The 19,469-nt window shown below is 36.1% G+C and overlaps 1 protein-coding gene across 1 annotated transcript in view; it reads right to left on the bottom strand.

The window, feature by feature from the left end:
- Window positions 1–1,508: 1,508 nt before the first annotated feature.
- LOC103608133 (protein FAM13B-like) overlaps window positions 1,509–19,469 on the bottom strand; it is a gene marked incomplete at its 3' end in the record, with an annotated part of 48,429 nt that continues 30,468 nt past the window's right edge. Inside the window, exons 8-10 of the mRNA XM_008592576.1 lie at window positions 4,291–4,332; window positions 3,289–3,444; window positions 1,509–1,641 (exon numbers count right to left, since the gene is read on the bottom strand). Of these exons, the coding sequence (XP_008590798.1) occupies window positions 1,509–1,641; window positions 3,289–3,444; window positions 4,291–4,332 (331 nt within the window). The remainder of the gene's footprint in view (window positions 1,642–3,288; window positions 3,445–4,290; window positions 4,333–19,469) is intronic.

Here is a 19,469-nt window from a genome sequence, read left to right as displayed (position 1 = left end):
TGGGTCACAATAATCAACCTCATTGTATATCGACAAAATAAAATTAAGAAAAAAAAAAAAAGAAAAAGCAAAGGCAGCATAGAAACCTAAGTTTGCTGACTAATTCCTTATTATACCCACTTTAGTACACAGTGTGGAATGGAAATATGAAAACTTCCTTATACTTAGTATCTTACTCTAAAAAGTATTATCAAAACTACACTTTGAAACATGTCTTAGATCCTGCTTTGTATATTTAATTGAAATTACTTTAAAAACAATGTTATCATTAACAAATACAATAGTGGCAATAATTTAGTTATTTTTAAAACAATGTTCATGAGTTTTCTCTAATTATGAAAAGATTCTGATGGTGGAGTTCAGAACATGCCACCCCAAAATATGCCTCTTTGGTATAAGGATTATTTTGAGATGATTATTTGGGGAAACAGCAAACACAGGAGAAAACAGAGACATTAACCTTTTTTAAGAGAAGTTTTCATCTATAACAGAAATCTCCATTTCTAAGGGTGTCTCCTCTCTGTACCAGGAAGAGAAGGTTGACTCTAAATCACAAGAAACTCTTATCAATCTGCAAAACAAACCTTACCCTCTTTTAGGGTGCTTTTCATGGTCAGCTCATGATGTGATTCCCCCACACCCTTCTCTCTTTGTTTCAGGGAATGATATTTAAGCCACACCTTAAGAGATTTACTCACCTTCCCCTGAATATCTCCCATGTGTACATGAGGTATACACCCCCTGAGTATCTCCCGTGTGTACATGAGGTATACACCCCCTGAGTATCTCCCGTGTGTACATGAGGTATACATGTTATTAAACTTGCTTGTTTTTCTCTTATTAATCTGTCTTTTGTTACAGGGGTCCATCCCGCATAAGAACTATGAAGGGTAGGGCCTTCCCCTGAATATCTCCCATGTGTACATGAGGTATACACCCCCTGAGTATCTCCCGTGTGAACATGAGGTATACATGTTATTAAACTTGCTTTTCTCTTATTAATCTGTCTTTTGTTACAGGGGTCCATCCCGCATAAGAACTATGAAGGGTAGGAAGAAAATTATTTCCCCCCCCTACACCATGTTCATTAGAAAATCTATGAGAAATACAGAAAAGCTTTCAAAAGTATCAAAATTTAACCATAATACCACCTAACCACCTCAGCTGACATCATAATTTGTTTCTTTCCAGGAAAATACTTTAAAATAGGGCTGGCTGGTTAGCTCAGTTGGTTAGAGCATGGAGCAATCCCTGTACCAGCCAGCTGCCAAAAGAAAAGAAAAAAAAAGAAAAGAAAATATTTTAAAATAAGGTGTTGTATACCTACTTCTCTACCTAATGATGGTTCCTAAACTCTACTGAATGTATATTCTTAGGGGTTTATAATAGAGACAAATAGTGTGTCAGCAAAGATACTGAACTATAACTTCTGGTATCAAAAGAACACATAAAGCAATCAGAGTTGTACATCTAGCACACCTAACAGAGATTTTTTTTACTTTTCTTACCTGGTTATTTTCTTCATCTTCGAATATAAAATCTTGCTGCATTACTTCACTGTCTAAATTAGCACTAGCCACAGGTTCTGAACAGTATCTGTTACTTTCACCAGCATTAATAATATCAGCAGCAATATCAACCCTAGTGATGAAGATTAAAAAACCAGATCAGACCAAATGTTGAATACATAATACCCTGAAAATACATAAATATCAATAATGATCTGAAACTTTTACTTGTTAAAGAAAATGTGTCCTTTTCATAAAAATCCACTTTTTTTGTCTTGCTAAGTTAGATTATTAAAACTGGTCTCTGTGGGATGTCATGAGTGACCCTTGTTTGTTATCTCCTCTGAAAATTTTCATAAGCAAATGAATAGCTTTTCAAATAATTTATGTGCTAAATAATAATTTCCCTTACAAATGTGCACTCCCACATAATGACCTGTTTGTCCTACAAGTACTACATGCCATAGTGTCCAACACCTCATCAAGTACAACAGGAATAGCTTCCTACTGCAGATTTTCCATCTTACATAGTTCAGAATATGCAAAACATTCTAGTTTTTGTTTACGAAAATGAAACCACTACCATTGATAGAACATGGGTTACTTCCACACTGGTGAAAATAAGAATATTGCTTAAGCAATGGGTATAGGTTTTCAGTATCCCTAGCTAAACTAAAGGCAAACGCCAACGAATCTGTTTATATTATATCCTTTAAAACATTTCCCCACAGTTTCCAACTTTTAGATACTGCTTTTTTCCTTCATATACCGCTCAAATACTCCCTTATAGATCCAGTTGTATAAGTTCTAATCATGCCTTCAAAGTACACAAACCAAGGCCATCACATACAGCTGCACTGGCTGGTAGTGCCATCCACGGCACACCTGCAGTTGTGTAATATGGTACTCCTAAAATAAACATTCTTACCACTAGTTTTCATATCCATTAATATTTTCACTTTCATTTCATATCTAATAGCTATCCCAGTTAGCCCTTTTAAAAGCTTCGTGAAAAAAAAAAAATCTCTCTACCTAATCATCTATATTTTTTTTACCTTCCTATGTATCCAACACATTTGGGTACATCCTTCTCATCTGCCTCCAAAGTAAAAACAGATACATGAAAAATATGAAGTCTTTGCACGGTGGGAGGCACACACATATATTAACTACAGGGCTGAGGCTGGAAAAGAAGTGAGGCTTTCCTCCTTTTAAAGGTAACAGGTCAGATGAAGAGTGGAGTAACATCACACATTATGGGTACTCTTAACTTATACAAATTCAACAATTAACAGCTAACCTAACAAAACCATGTGGGGAAGGGAGAGGCTGGTGGCAGGGGTAACAGTTTAAATAGGCTGCCATTTTACTCAGTGACTACATGCACTAGAGTGATATCAATCTGCTGTCCTATCTGTCTAGATCACTGTATACCTCTTCACAGTGTGACTATCTCTTGTACAGACTACGAATCTAATTTTTTAAACTTATTTTCACACGACACGGTCCTTAAAGGTAAGCTTGTTACTTCATGTGGTGTTCAGACAAGAAAACCTGGCTGTGTTGGACTTAATAAAAGATATTTTATGGAGTTATCAGATTTTCGATGTTCATTAAGTATGTGCAATTTATATACAAGTATATACAAAGTCACTTTTCACATTGACTTTAAGTAATCGTCAAGTAAGACAAGACCTCATTATTTAAGTAGAAATACAGTTTTTCAAGACAATAAAATAATTTTATAACTCTTAATAAATAATAGTAAAATGTTTCTTACTGGTTATTAGATCCTTTCCCATCACAATTTATACTTCCTACTTCATTATTACATGCCAGACTTTGCTGCTGTAAATTCTTAAGATCATGATCAATGCTGCTCTGCAGATCAAAAAGGTGCTGTTCCACAGCTGCTCTAATTGTTCTTTCTAAAATGCTAAAAAGCAGAACACAGTTTAGTGAGAAGCAGTCACTAACTAGATTTGGCCACATAAACATAAATGTTAAAATTTATGACAAGTAAAACAAATTATTATGATATTTAAATGGATAAACCAAATTGTACTAAGAAGTACATAAAAGGAGTACATGATACTGGCTTAAATTTTAAAGTGAAATTTGCCCAAATAGATGATCCTATACAAATCAACCATAATGTCACTATTACTACTGGCGTAGGAAGGATCAATTGTCCCAATAATTTATTTCTCACTATACAGAAAACCATTTAACTTTCCACGGCTTCACTCATTCATTCATTTATTGGCCGCTGGCTAATATGGGGATCCAAACACTTGACCTTAGTCAAGGCTACATTCTAACCAACTGAGCTAAACAGCCAGCCCCAAAGCTACATCTATAAAGCAAAATAATTTACCAACACTCGACCATGTAAGAATATTAACCATATTTTTAATGTTAAGTCTACTTTTTAAAAAAATTAAAGTTCTATCAAAATTTTTTCAATTATTTCAGGCTGTAAGCCCCAAACAAGTCATGCTCCAATAAAGATGATTCTGCCTATAAAAAAAAAACACCAAACATTTTTCAGTTATCTCAGAGGATCAAAAAAATCATCTGAAGAAAGCTTATCTTTATTTTGTATATTAGTGCAATTTCTTCTTCATTTGTTCCTATTGTAGTACATAAAATATTAACTAGTTTACTGCCTATGTACAATCTTCCCTCTAAAGTGAGCATAATAAATGCATGATTTTCATTTCTACAGCTTAGTAGTATTTTAAAATCTTAAAAATTTGTCTTCTGTAAATACATCACTTACTCTGCAGAGGCTGGTAAGATGCTGATGGGAGATATATGGGCACTGTAATCAAAGAAAGAAATTGATATAAAAATCTTCAATACTAAATGACTACAAAATGTGCCGAGTACTGCCACATTTGCATTATCTTGACACAACCAGGAAAGCATGCACTAAACTTCACATTTTTAGTTACATATCAGGTTAGAAATATTTTCTGAATCTGGTTGGTAAATGTTTCAAATATTAACCAAAGAAAATAAATTTGAGATAACAGATCAACTAACAAGTCCAAAATTTAAAAAGTTACATATTTATTGAAGATTTATTATGGGCTAGGAGCTTGACAAGCATTTATCTAATTTAATAGCTCTCAAAACACTACAAGTTACAATTATTTCCCCCTTTCCACGAAACTGAAGCTCAGAGATGTTAATTAACTTGCCCAAATGCACACAGCCCTGGGATGGGGACCCCAAAACCCCTGCTATTAACAAAAATGCTCTACTGGCTTAAAACTAAAAAAGTGACTAAAAACAACAAAAAGAAACACAGCATAGCATGAGCATCTCTAGCAGTGTATGATTCTAATTTTCTAAAGAAACTATTTTTCACACATAAAGACCCTTAAATATATATTCTTGGGGAGGAGGGAAAGCAACTAGTTCATCTGGTGCTTACTTGGAAAAACACTGACCTATTCCAAGGCTGGAAGAAAAATTAGATGTATTAGATTTAAGTAAACAGTAGTATTAGTTGTTCATGAATATAGGTGATTATTTTTTTTAAATCGTCTATCAGATAAGAGATAAGGTATGTTTAAATGACACTGTATACATGAGCACATCTGACATCAGAGCCACCACTTAGCGACAGAGGAGTGACCCTTCCACCACTCACCTTCTTTAACTTGTACACCACACCCACAGCTACCTGTCATTTTCAAAATGTAAATTTAAATTAGTTTTATGAAGATCCTCTATAAAATGTGCCAATATAATCTCTAACCAAGATGCAGAACAGAATCCATCAAGTTAATATTCTCAGGATTCACTGTAGGAAACCAAACGATTATCATTTATCATTCACCCAGGAATCTTCAGGTCTCCCTTAAAAAGGTACATCAGTAGCAAACTGTATAAATCTTTATCAAACAACAGTAAACCATCTTGTTCTGGCACACATAACCTCCCCTACCTATAAAAAAAAGATTTTTCTAACTGTATTATGCTAGTTTTCGGTGAACAGATTATTCTCAGTTCTAACTGCCTTCATGCTGATCCTCAAGAGAAGTGTTTAAGAATATATTCATATTTAAAGGAAGTTTTTTGGAACTTCATTTTTGAAATCAGGAAAACTCCGGGAGAAAAACCACACATACACACACAAAGAAGAGTGTAGCCATCGGTTTGTTTCTAATAGTTTCTTTTATCTTTTCTTTTCTTTTCTTTTTTTTTTTGGTGGCTGGCGGGGTAAGGGGTTCCAAACCCCTGACCTTGGTGTTATCTAGGGGTTTCATGTGAATTAAAAGTTAAATATGTTGTGACTTCTGCAGAAAAAAAGCAAAAAGCAAAAAAGATAAATGAGGCTTTCCCTGAAGAGTCCTAATGTCAACTATGCTATCAGATCTTTTTCTGATATTTTGCTGCACTAATTTACTATTTAAATTTCAGTTATGAGTTGCTATTTAATTATAAAAGTTGAATTTTTATGTGGTGTAATGTTATATTTTCCTTGGTAATATTAGCAACCTCTACTAAATTTAGCTGTTTCCTTACCTACTGAGAAATATTCATTTTATTTTTAATACATAACTGTAATCTATCGACAATGCAGTATACTGAATGGTGTGAGAAAAATTTACAAATCCAACACCTTCTGCTCACCATTTAATTTGTGATTTTTGGTGAGTTTGCTTTATCTCATATCAAATTCTGAAAAAGTTCTAATTCCCAACTACTTATTCCATCTGTCTGTTCCAAAGGCTTATACCATGTTTTAATTTTTGGTAGAGTTAATACCCTCTCTCTGTTCTTTCTCATATTTGGCATTGTTAGTCACCTGCTTATTCTCCAGAGGAATTTTCTCACCCTTTTTTGTCAGATTAGATTATCACCAAAATTTGATTACAGTGCTAGTAGAAAAGACACTTCATAAAGAATCAAATAATTAAAAGAAAAACAATTGACCTAACTGGAAATGCAAAATTTACAAAGGATTAAAATAAAATTAATATATATTTTTTGCTTATGTTCATATACTATGCTGATAAAAACTATGAAATGTGACACTCATGTTGCTGGTGGGAAAGTTAATGAGTAAAAAACTCTTATGGAAATCAAACTGGCAATGTTTTTTAAAGAGCTCCAAAACTGTTCACATTCTTTGACTCAGAAATTCTCTGAGACTCTATCAAAATGGTCTATGAAATCTTCCAAAACCTATCCTAAGTACAAACAAGGGTTGGTGAGGGGACTTTATACCATAAGGTGTTCTCTGCAGCACCTTTTCCCCAATATTTTACTATAAAAATTTTCAAAAATACAGAAAAGCTGAAAAAAATTACACAAGAACATCTATAGACCCACCATCTAGATTCCATAATTAACATTTTACTGTATTTGCAGAATTATTTTTAAGAAAGAAATATCAGCAGATAAATATATAAAATGGACTAGGTGTACATAGTCAACGAACTGTATTGATGTTCATAAATATTAGGAAATAACATGGGAAAGTGTTTTTGTATGTGCAACTATCTAACAAAATGGCTACATTTAATAATGTGTTTTTACAATTATACACATAGACTAATATAGATTAGGCCAGAATTTGGGGGCTCTCTTAGAGCATCTCTAGAGCAGGGATGTCATCCATGGACCACCTCTACCAGAATCCCCCGGAATGACAGTGTTATTTTATTGGAGATCTGGACCTTACCCCAGACCTCAACTACCATAAAGCCAAAGTAAATAAGACAATATGGCATTAGCGCAAGAATAGAAAGACAGACAAATGGAATAGAAAAGGACCCATGCATATCCACTCAATTTAGAACAAAGGTGGTACTATACAAAGCAGGGAAAGGGCAGTCTTTTCAAAAACAAGTACTGGGACAATTTGGCATCCATATGGAAAAAGTTAACTTGGCCCCTACCTCACAAACCAGAGACAAAATCAATTCTAGGTCAATTGTAGACCTAAACATGAAGGTAAAATGATATAGCTTTTAGAAGATAATATAGGAATGTATATTTAGGAAAAGATTTCTTATACAGGACACAAAAAGCATTAACCACAGAAGGAAAAGAATGATAGGAACTATTCATCAGAAGACACACTATGAGAAGGAAATGGCACTATGAAAAGGAAATAGCAAAAAAAGAAAAGAAATATTTACAATACATGTAAAAAAGCCTCCTGAAAAAGAATATATATGCTCTTTTAAAACTCCAAAAACAGGGGCCGGCCCGGTGGCGCACTGGATAGTGTGCCGCTTGGGAAGCGCGGCAGCGCTCCCACCCGAGGGTTCGGATCCCACGTACAGACCGGTTCCCGCTCACTGGCTGAGCGAGGTGCGGGAGCAACACCGAGGGTTGCGATCCCGTTGCCGGTCCCCGGTCCAGTACGGGGGCAACACTGAGGGTTGCGATCCGTTGCCGGACACGGAAAAAGACAAAAGACAAAAAAAAAAAAAAAAAAACTCCAAAAACCAACAAGAAAATACAACCCAACAGAAAACTGGGCAACAGACTTGAGCAGGCATTTCACAAAACTAGGAATTAGTCAATACACAAATGAAAAGGGGACGGATCTTATTAAAATTACAATGAAATACTATTATACACCCACCAGATTTGTTAATACCAAGTGTTGGCAAGAATGTGAAGCAATGGGAATTCTCATACAGTGCTAGAGGGGATGTAAACTGGAATACACACTTTGGAAAGTAACTTGGCAATATTTACTAAAGTTGAAGACAGGTATATGTCTTCATATGCATGCACATGTACACCAGAAGATGTGTACAAGAATATATACAATATTATGAATAATAGTCTAACAGTCAAAACAATCCAATTGTCCACCAAAAGTAAAATAGATAATTGTGGTATAATCATTCAACGGAACATTTTACAAAAATCAAATGAACAAACCACAGTGACATGCAACAACACAGACATATTTCACATAAAATGTGTAGTGAAAGAAACTGGACCAAAAATTTATACACAGTCTGATTTCATTTTCCTAAAGTTCCAAAGCATACAAAGAAGTAACTGCTATAAAGTCAGCACGCTGGTCACCATAGTGGGGAGGAAAGGGATCAGAATTTTGAGTACTACTGGGGTGCTGTCAGTGTTTATTTCTAGAAATAGGTGGTGGATACATGGATACCTGCTTTTCACTACCTTGTTTTGCTATACATTTGTTTTATGCCCATTTCTGTATGTATGATTTATTTCCCAATTTAAAAGGAAAAACAAAGCTTTTAAAAAAGGTAGGTTCCAGGGTCCTACCCCAAACCTCCAAGGTAGGACCTAAGAGTCTACATTTTTAACAACCACCAATGATGATTCTTTTTTTTTTTTGTCTTTTTTTGTGACGGGTAACGGGATCGCAACCCTCGGTGTTGCACCTGCACCGCACTCAACCAGTGAGCGGACCGCTCTCTATATGGGATCCGAACCCTCGGCGGGAGGGCCGCCGCGCTCCCAAGCGCCGCACTCTACCGAGTGCGCCACCGGGCCGGCCCATGATGATTCTTACCCATACTAGTAAGTTTGAGAAATGAGGAACACTGGCCTACGTCTATATCTAGCCTCCAAAAAGACTAAGGTTTAACAGAATTTCCAGTTATCCAAAGGAACCACAAAAAGAGACAAAAGTTTTGATAGTCTTAAATTGGATGAATAGGCAAGGTAGTTGATCTTTTCCTTCCTATCTCTTTAAATGCTACTGAAAAATACAAGTATGTATAAAAGTAGTGATCAGTAAGCTAGATTATTAGTGCAACAGTACAGATTCTTTATCCCTGTAGAATATGCTGGGACAATCAAATAAACAGCTCCTTTTAATAAGGACCCTCCCCACACACACAGCCACAGTAAACAATTCAAATAGATTTTGTAGTTTAATAATCAGACGGTCAACCACAAAGCTACACACAAAACTGACTGTACAACTTTGTTTTCTGAGTTTCTGAAGGAAGAGAACTGATTTAGTTTTCAGATTTCAAAAAATTTAATTACTCTTTACTTTCAGACTTTAGCCAAATTCCATGAGTAAAAAGCCCTCATGTACAACCAGGGCTTACACAAACGTGTGAATGTAAAAAGGATTTATCTATCTATTTATTTATTTATTTACACACATACACACACACACACACAAAAAAAACGGGGCGGGGAGGGAAGAAGACACAACAATTACAATTCCTTGAAGTTGACACGACAAGCAAACAGAAAGGAGTTTATTGGGAGGGGGTGGAGGGAGGAGGGAGGGAGGTTTCGGTAATTGGCCACAATAATCAACCACATTGTATACTGACAAAATAAAATTAAATTTTTCTTAAAAAAAGGATTTAGCAATATAGAAGCGTGTCTGCAGATAAACAGAATAGATATCACAGGACGTGAGTTCTGATTAATAAAGATACAAGAAAAATAACTGCTGACAGATTTCAGGTCAAATTACTTAGGTACTAAAGGTAAATGCCATTTAAAAACCACCTAAAGGCCGGCCTGGTGGCGCACTGGATAGTGCGCCGCTTGGGAAGCGCGGCGGCGCTCCCGCCCGAGGGTTCGGATCCCACATACAGACCGGTTCCCGCTCACTGGCTGAGCGGGGCGCGGGAGCAACGCCGAGGGTTGCGATCCCGTTGCCGGTCCCCGGTCCGGTACGGGGGCAACACTGAGGGTTGCGATCCATTGCCGGACACGGAAAAAGACAAAAAGACAAAAAAAAAAAAAAAACCCACCTAAAAATGCTGTGTCCATCAAATCCCAGACAAGGAAGACCAGATTAAAAGGACAAACAATAAATCACAAGGGACATACATATTTTAACATCAGTGTAATATTAAAGGCTCTAGTCATTCCTAGACCTTCCATCTCTTCTGCTGTTAACTCTATTTTTAAATCTGCCTACAATCACATAATCTTCTAGAGAATATAAAGTCAAGTTGCAATGATTTATTCCAATTGCCAATTTTTTGGTAATTCAAATACAGTATCATAGGGAACTACTGTTATTTTAATTTCCCAATTGCAGGTATTTAATTCTACTAACAATATTCCAGTAAAAGTACTGCAGCTCAGCCTCAATTAACTCTGATAAAGATCACTTTACCTTTATAACAGAGCCTTGGAAGTCATTCTGAATACCATGGCATCTCCTAACAAAAACATCAAGTAAAGAGATTTCACTTCAAACACAGTAAAGGATGGTTATGGGATTAAAAAAACTGCTGAGCAATTATCAGTGCTGAATCCTCCTAAATAGAGCTGTGCTACATACACTCTGCAGTCTAAACAGAAGCAGAATGCAACAAGGTCATTATTGGCAAGAAGGCACCGAATCAACAGTCCATAATTTTCTTCCTAAGTACTTTGCAACTTTTCAGGAAGTGGGGAAAGGGGGACAAATTTAATAATCTGGCTAAAACTCCTACAAAAATATTTAAGCCTAACCCAATATAAGCAGAAAAAACAATCTGTTTTCATCAGTTATACTACTATACCCAGGGGTGTAAATTACTACAAATAAAAAATTGCTGAAACAGATGCAAAATAGGTAGAGTATTATTGTTCACTTATCATCCAATTTCAGAAAGTATTAATGGTTAATTATTCCAAAAAGTCAATAACTTATATATAATAAGTCTTTAAAATATCAGACACATCACTTATAGGCCAGGAGGAGAGAGGAAGGGAACCTATCGATATCTATCATGCTCTGGTACTTTATTTATTTTCCTAGGAAACAGCTTTCTTTTTTTCTCAATAATAAGACATCCACAGAATGAAGTGGAGACCAATCTCAAAACTCTAAACTCAGAGCTCTCCCCAAATCACTTACACTCTCTTTCCTGCACCTCATCTAAAATTGAACCATCAGAAACGAATGAACTCACAAGGATGAAGCCCTAGCATCAGCAATGTCCCAAAGAGAATATCAATTTTTCATTCTAAGTTCCAAATTTTATCAAGCATTAAAAGCATACTTTAATGAACTTTATTATGCCAAGTAACCATTTTTTTGATTTGTGGTTCTGTAAGCATGTATATAAATTAAAAATTACCTAAGCCTCAAGCCAAAATAAAACTTTCTAATACAGACCAGGAAAAAGATTATGGAGCAACAGGGGGAAAGAGTTAAGAAATCTTTTAGAACTCTCCTATCTCTTTAAATTTTTTAAAGGTAAAGATTCCTCTAAAATATGAATATTTAAATACCAAGCTAAGTGATATTATCTAAATATGTGATATTTATCTAAATTACGTGAATATAAAGCAACGATTTAGAAACAATCTTTTTTTTTTTTTTTGTCTTTTGTCTTTTTCCGTGTCCGGCAACGGATCACAACCCTCAGTGTTGCCCCCGTACCGGACCGGGGACCGGCAACGGGATCGCAACCCTTGGTGTTGCTCCCGCGCCTCGCTCAGCCAGTGAGCGGGAACCGGTCCGTATGTGGGATCCGAACCATTGGGCGGGAGCGCCGCCGCGCTTCCCAAGCGGCGCACTATCCAGTGCGCCACCAGGCCGGCCCTAGAAACAATCTTGAGGTTTCCATGGCCTTCATGTATAAGACTGAGCCTCAGGATCAACCAAAGCTACTGCTATTTTTGTGCATCACAGGCTGCTCATCATACCCAAATCCCACCATTTTTTCCACTCCAAACTCAGCTCAAATCTTAACAAAATATAGCTGATGGCAAAGAACTAATAGAAATAATAGATGTATAAATAAACTAATCAATACAACTCATACCCAAATATTTAAACCACTGGTTTTCAAAGAGTAGTCTGTAAACTTGTGTTCCCCAGATACTTTCTATGAAACGTCAAAAAAACTTTTATATTTGCCTTTTTCACTGTACTGATATTTGCATTATGTTAAAAAATCTTTTTTAATTGAGCGGCCATAGGCTGAAATGGCTCCAGCATCTTGGGTTCCTAAGTAAGCAAACTGAAGCCCAGTGTCAACAATAAAATGAAATTTAAACTTAACCAATCAAAAACCTCCAACTGGCCTCTAACTAGAGACTTTCCACCAGATCATACCCAAAGAAGGCAAATGTCTAGCCAATCAAATAATTTCTTTACTTTGCTTCCACATTCAGCCTATAAAAGGGCTGCTGCTCACACTGCTAAAGCAAAGCACTCTGAATCTCTTCCGGTTTTGAGTGCTGGCTGATTCATAAATCCTTTAATGCTCAAATAAACTGTTAAATTTATTTTCTGGGAAGTTTTTCTTCTAACAATAATGATGCAAAATCAGTGGTTAAAAAAAAAACTGCTTGGGGGGGGGGGTCTTAGCACAAGTCCAAGCAAGTGGAATCAAACTGTACTGTGGCCACTGCATTCTTTATCACCACCCACTTGCAACTTTTCAAAAAAGGGGCCAGCCAGTCCTTGAAGCAGCAGTAAAAAATTAATTTTATCTCATCCCTTGAATACATTTCTTTTTAATACTCAGTGTGAAGAAATGGGAAGTACAGTCATTTGCAGCATAATGACATTTCAGTCAACAACGGACCACATATACAATGGTGGTCAGAGCAACAGGCTAAACCTATACAGCCTAGGTGAGCAGTAGGCTATATCATCTAGGTTTGTGTAAGTACACTTTATGATGTTTGCTCAATGATGAAATCACTTAATGACACATTTCTCAGAATGTATCCATGTTGTTAAGCAACAAATGACCATACACATAAAATGCTTCTGCAGCATAGCTTGTCTTATTTGAGTTAGAAGCTAAACTAGCCACTTTTATCATGGAACACCATTTTTACTTGAAAGACAGACTGACAGATACACCAAGGTTATCCCAACTTGAATATCTGGCAGACATTTTCTCAAAAATGAGTAAGAACGCCACATTAAGAAAAACTGACAGTATGATAAATTTGAGTTTTCAAGCAAAACTCAGAATTCTGGAAAACCCGTATCCTCCACCATAAGCTCAACAACATCTGATACAATCAATGATGATATTAAAGAATGTGAACTTTTGACACTATATAACAAATGTGTCAACATTTGGAAGATCTACATAACTCACTAAAGCAATGTTTTCCAAATGACCAATATACCATACCCCTCTCCACCATGGTTCTCTGCCCAAGTCAGAGAGGCAGCTCCATCCTTCAAAAGGTGGAGGTAGCCACACACCCCAGGGCTCATGCACTCTGTACTCTGGTGGAGATGGTGCTATCTCTGTCAAACTGGAGTTGCATCTGGTGTGACCGAGGAGCATGGTGCCAGACATGCTGGGCACTTGCCTAGGTCCCCAAGGTCCCACTGGCACTGGTGGCCCCTCCTTTGCATTTCAAACTGCTTTGCCTCCCCCCCACCCACCCAACTCCATGCCCTTACACTCTAGGCCTGTGCTCATAGTATCAGCCCTGAATTGCCTTCAGTGTCATTCTTCTGTTGTTTTGGACAATAAGTCCTGCCTTCTGTTTAGATGTCTGTCTAATCTTCTTATCAGATGGTAGTCTGGCCACCTCCTTGGTGTTCTCTCCCTCGCACAGTTGAGAATTTTCCAAATCTTTAAGTTCTGCATCCCTTTCGATTAACAATTTCACCTTTAAATCATTTCTCTCTTCTTATATTTTAATATAAACAGTCAAGTAGAATCAGGCAGCTTCATGAATACTTTGCTTAGATGGCTCCTCGGCCAAATTTATCTAATTTCATGGCTCCCAAGTTCTATCTTCCACAAAACACTAGAACACAAACACAATTCAACCAAGTTCTTTGTCACTTTATAACAAGGATTACCTTTCCTCCATTGTCCAATAACATGTTCATCATTTCCACCTGAGAACTCATCAGAACAGCCTTTACCATCCATATTTCTACCAACATCCAGTTCATGACCACTTAGGTATTCTCTAAGAAGACTGAAGCTTTCTCTATAACCCTCCTCCCTCTCTTTCTGAGCCTTCACCAGAATCACCCTTAACAGTCCATTCACAGCAACATATGCTCTTTCTGGCATGCACCTCAAAACTCTTCCAGCCTCTACCCATTACCCAGTTCCAAAGCCACTTCCACATTTTAAGTAGTTGTTACAGCAACACCTCCACTTCTCAGCACCAATTTTCTGTCTTAGTCTACTCAGGCTGCTATAACAAGCAGCTTATAAACACGAACAAGATAGCTTATAAACAGAAATTTATTTCTCACAGTTCTGGAGGCTGGGAAGTCCAAGATCAAGGAGCCAGCAGATTCGTGTCTGGTGAGGGCCCATTCAGGGACAGCCATCTTTTCACTGTGTCTTCACAGGGTCTCCCTCAGGCCTCTTTTATAAGAGTATTATTCCCACTCATGAGGCCCCCACCCCCATGACCTAATCACCTCCCAAAGGCCCCACAACCTAATACCATCACCTTGGGGGTTAAAATTTCAACATAAGAATTTAGGAGAACACAAACATTCAGACCACTGCAACAACAGATTAAATGCAGAAGAAAATGTGAAAATCCATTAGGTCAGACATTAGATTTATAAAAATGTAAAAACGGTACTACTAAAAAAGGTGAAGGAGTTTTAGAAAACGTAGTTACTTTTCATTTAAAAAATTTTACCTTAACATGTAATGGGTTTATTGCTGCTTTAAAAAACTAAGTGCATTTCTTAGTTTTAATTCTTACTATAGTAAACACCAATAGATAAAACTCACAGAAAAACAAAAGTTCTTTAGGGTCCTCAATAATTTTTAAGCATGTAAGGAGGTTGTATAACCAAAAAATTTGGGAACCACTGATTTAAAACTAAGGAAAAAAGGCATTTATCAATTTTAAAAATGAGGTCATAAATAGTTATATTTTAGCTACAAACACAAGTGTCCTTCAAAGTAAAACTCAGCAAAGAAACAGTCCCAGCAGTTAAATATGTTTTATGTTTTAATACTCAGTTTTATGTTTTAATACTGTAAAAGCCAACAGGTATAACCCATATTAACATAAGCTCTCTGGAGTCCTCAAATCATTTTTTACAGTACAAGATGTGAGATCAAAAAGTTCAAGAAGTACTAATTTAAACCATCACTAAATGTGTATTTCCCTTGAGTTTCTAATATACCTTCCTAGGTTACTTCTGCAGAGAAATGCAAAGTACTACCTAATACTTCCAGTATATGTTTGCAAACTACCTCACAGAAATCCTTAAAAACATAACACATTAGTTACTAAAAGTTCGACCTCCAGTTTCATGCAATACAGTACCCACTAACTCCTTAGAATAAATTTATTAAGAGCTCCCTGTATACTCGGCCCTATGCATTCTAGGGAAATTATTACTTTACTTTTCTTTTATCCAAGGTAGATAATCAAAGAATGTATTTTACATTTCTTCTGTCCTGGAACACTGACACATTTGCTATACAGTTGACCCTTGAACAAATGCAGGGATTGGGGTACTGACCCACCTTGCAGTTGAAAATTCATGTGTAACAGCTGGCCCTGCAGAACCCACATATATGAAAAGTCAGTCCTCTGTTTATGTGGGTTCTGCCAGCTGTACTTATTGGGAAAAAAATCTAGATATAAGTGGACCTGTGCAGTTCAATCTGTGTTGTTCAAAGGTTTCCTGTATGTAATTTTAATCATATTAAATTAAGCATTCAAGAAAACTCAATCTTGCTTCTAAATCACCAATTATTCAACATTTAACACTTTACTGAGTGCCTATTCTGTGGTAAACACTATTCTAAGTGTTATAAATACAGGAGTGAATAAAATCCTGCTGTCATGGGGTTTACATTCTAGTACTGGAAAACGGACAATAATAACTATATGTTACATGATTATAACTGTTATGTAATAGAATAGAGTCTATTTAGGGAGAATAGGGGATGGGAAGACATCACTGAGAAAGTGACATTTGAGCAAAGAATTGAGAGAGGTGAGAGAACTATGCAGATATCTAAGGGGACATCTATCCAGACAGAAGCAACAGTCAATGCAAAGGCTCACAGGTGAAACATGACTAGTGAATTTGAGGAATTCTGCTATGGCCAGAGGAGAAAGAACAAAGGGAAGGCAGCCAAGAGATTTATTTTTTTTTTAAAAAAAAAGGTAAGGCAGTTGGTGGGGGGAAGCAGATTGTGTACAGCATCTTATAGGTCATTTAAGAATTTTGGCTTCTACTGTAAAGTGTGAACACACTGAAGGGATTTCAGCAAAGGAATGAAATGATTTGAGTTTTTTTAAAATAATCAATATGTAGTACTAATCAAATCAACTGGACTCAGTGACGTATTTTTATATGTTAAGAAAACGAGTAGCTTAAGTGGACTGCTTGAGATCAGAAATAATATAGCTCAAAAAGACAACTTTAAAAAAAAAGATCTTGGCATCTAAACCTAATCATTCTTTCTGAAAAGCCAATCAAAAGCAGTTGTTTCCTCTAACTAGCTGTATGTTTCATTCTGCTTCAGTTTTTCATTTGCTCATCTTTATTAAGCACTTATGAAATGTATGCATTTTGATTTACTTTTAATTAAGCACAGGACACATCTATAAATATCAATCTTTGGTGTCTATCTCTAGCTGTAATAATATCTGCAAAAATAAAGTTGCATGAAAATAAATGTAAAAATAGGTAATTTTAAAAAATTTAACACAAGCACCTTTAATAACAAATCAGAATAAAAACTGGAAACAGTCTAAAGATACTATGGCTATTTTTAGTTTAAAGAGAAACAAGAGTTAAATTCTTAACATTTGCATAAATAAGTAAATCTCAACTAAAAAACAGCAGCTCTCTCAACCATGATGAGATGTAAAGGGCTTTATATACCTGAAAAGTACTGTACTAACTATAATGTTTAATTAATAAAGCAATAGATACCACCAAAAAAGTAGTCATATGCACTTTTTAACCTTTATACAATCAATCAGCCAAAACTAAAATAAAAAGGAAACGTATAAATGTTAACTGAAATATATATATAAATACTATCAGTAAATCTAGAAGACCACTGTGGTACACACATCTGTTTCTGCTGCCCAATATCCATACCTACTTCTTTTGATAATAGCCCACTGTTGTCCTGTGGGAACCCAGCTCCTCCTTCCATTCCACATGGTCCTGGCAGACACATAAATTACAATGACCAGTTCTACACTGGCCAGGGGAATAGATGCCTGACCCAATTTAGGGCAGACCCCCTCCCCGCTGCCCTGGAGAAATCTAATCATCTTGTGCAGAATGACAGACAGAAGGATATAGTGGAATTCTCACAGCAATAGTCACATGCTAAAGAGATTGTTCCATGAGCCTGTCTTACTAAATTCCACAGAGCTGCACACGTTACATCTGCCTGACCCAATTTAGGGCAGACCCCCTCCCCGCTGCCCTGGAGAAATCTAATCATCTTGTACAGAATGACAGACAGAAGGATATAGTTGGAATTCTCACAGCAATAGTCACATGCTAAAGAGATTGTTCCATGAGCCTGTCTTACTAAATTCCACAGAGCTGCACACGTTACATATTTGCTTTTCCTTTTGATTCTGCAATCTATCCTTCTTATTAACAAATTACCTTTTTTCTTTACAGTAACCAGGGTCTGTTTCTATGACTTGCAATTAAAGAATCCTGACAACCACTAAATTTCCAATGAGTCTTTTTAAAATGAGTGTGTTGGGGAAAGGAGGATCCTCTACAAAATTAGACAGATGATCAAAGAGAAAAAACTATTAGTAACACCCATTTGAAAGAATAATTAACCTTGCTGGTAATTAAATAAATAAAAACACCTAATGAATTCACTCCTCTAAATCAGCACTGTCCAAAAGAAATTTCTGCAATGATAGAAGTGCTCTATATCTGCACTGTCCAACGTGGAGTCACTTGCCACATATGGCTACTGAGCACTAGATATATGGACAGTACAACAGTGATACTAATTTTTAAGTTTTATTTAATTTTAATGTCTACGTCATAAGTAGCTAGTAACCACGTTATTAAGAGAACACCCATTTAAATCTAGTGTTATCCAGTTCTCAAGAAAATATTGCTAATGGCAACGTAAATTGGGTCAAGCCCTTTAAGTAATCTGGAAATACTTACCAAAACCCATACACTTCACCCATAGTTCATTTTTTGAGCTCATTAAATCTAACCAAATAATTCAAAAGAATGAAGAAGACCAAAAAACAAAGGTTTTTTTCAGTAGTATAGTACTGACAAGCTAGCTGAAACAACTCACAATGGCCAGAAAAAAGAATGATAGTTAAGATATAGTTAAATATCTTAATATATAGTTAATACATATCTTAATATATAATGAAAATATAGTTAAGAAGCCACCACCAAAAAAAATTAGAAGGTAACCAGAAAAGCATAAGCAAAATGTTACAAATCAGGCAAGAGTGAATAAACATTTAATATATCATAATTATAATCATGTTTGAAGAAATCATACATAATATAAAGATCAAAGAGCCCACAGAAAAATGTAATAGTTGTATTTAGCAGTATACATTTTGATTACTTCATAATTTTTCTAAATGACATTGGACAGCTCCTCCCTTAGATATTACCAGTTATTTTTAAATGGCATTTTGTTTTCTGACTCAAATTATTACCACCTCTGCTTTTTCACCACCATTTCACTGAACACAAATATAATGAAAAATATCTAGTAGACTAAATATATAGCTGTGCCTCCCTAATTAGAAAGAGTTGTAAACCATGGAGATTTACAGAGAATGAGCACAGAATTTAGCAAACCTAGAGCTACGTATGGAGAGTTCTTGAATTCTCTAAAGCTTGCTGAATAGTGTGTCCAATAGTTCTAGCTATACGCTGGGACAGTGCCTCCAGCCTACCATATTAATTGAATTTACCGAGCATGCTATATAAACATTGATGTTTTATACATGAAAAGGATTGGAAAGTACTATCTTAATGGATCACAGAGTTCCATCCATACAGCCTAGTTCAATCTAGCTGCAGCC

The sequence above is a fragment of the Galeopterus variegatus genome, unplaced genomic scaffold (assembly GCF_000696425.1).
Source record: "Galeopterus variegatus unplaced genomic scaffold, G_variegatus-3.0.2 Scaffold8042, whole genome shotgun sequence".
NCBI lineage: Eukaryota > Metazoa > Chordata > Mammalia > Dermoptera > Cynocephalidae > Galeopterus > Galeopterus variegatus.
This window is presented reverse-complemented; position numbering and strand designations above follow the sequence as displayed.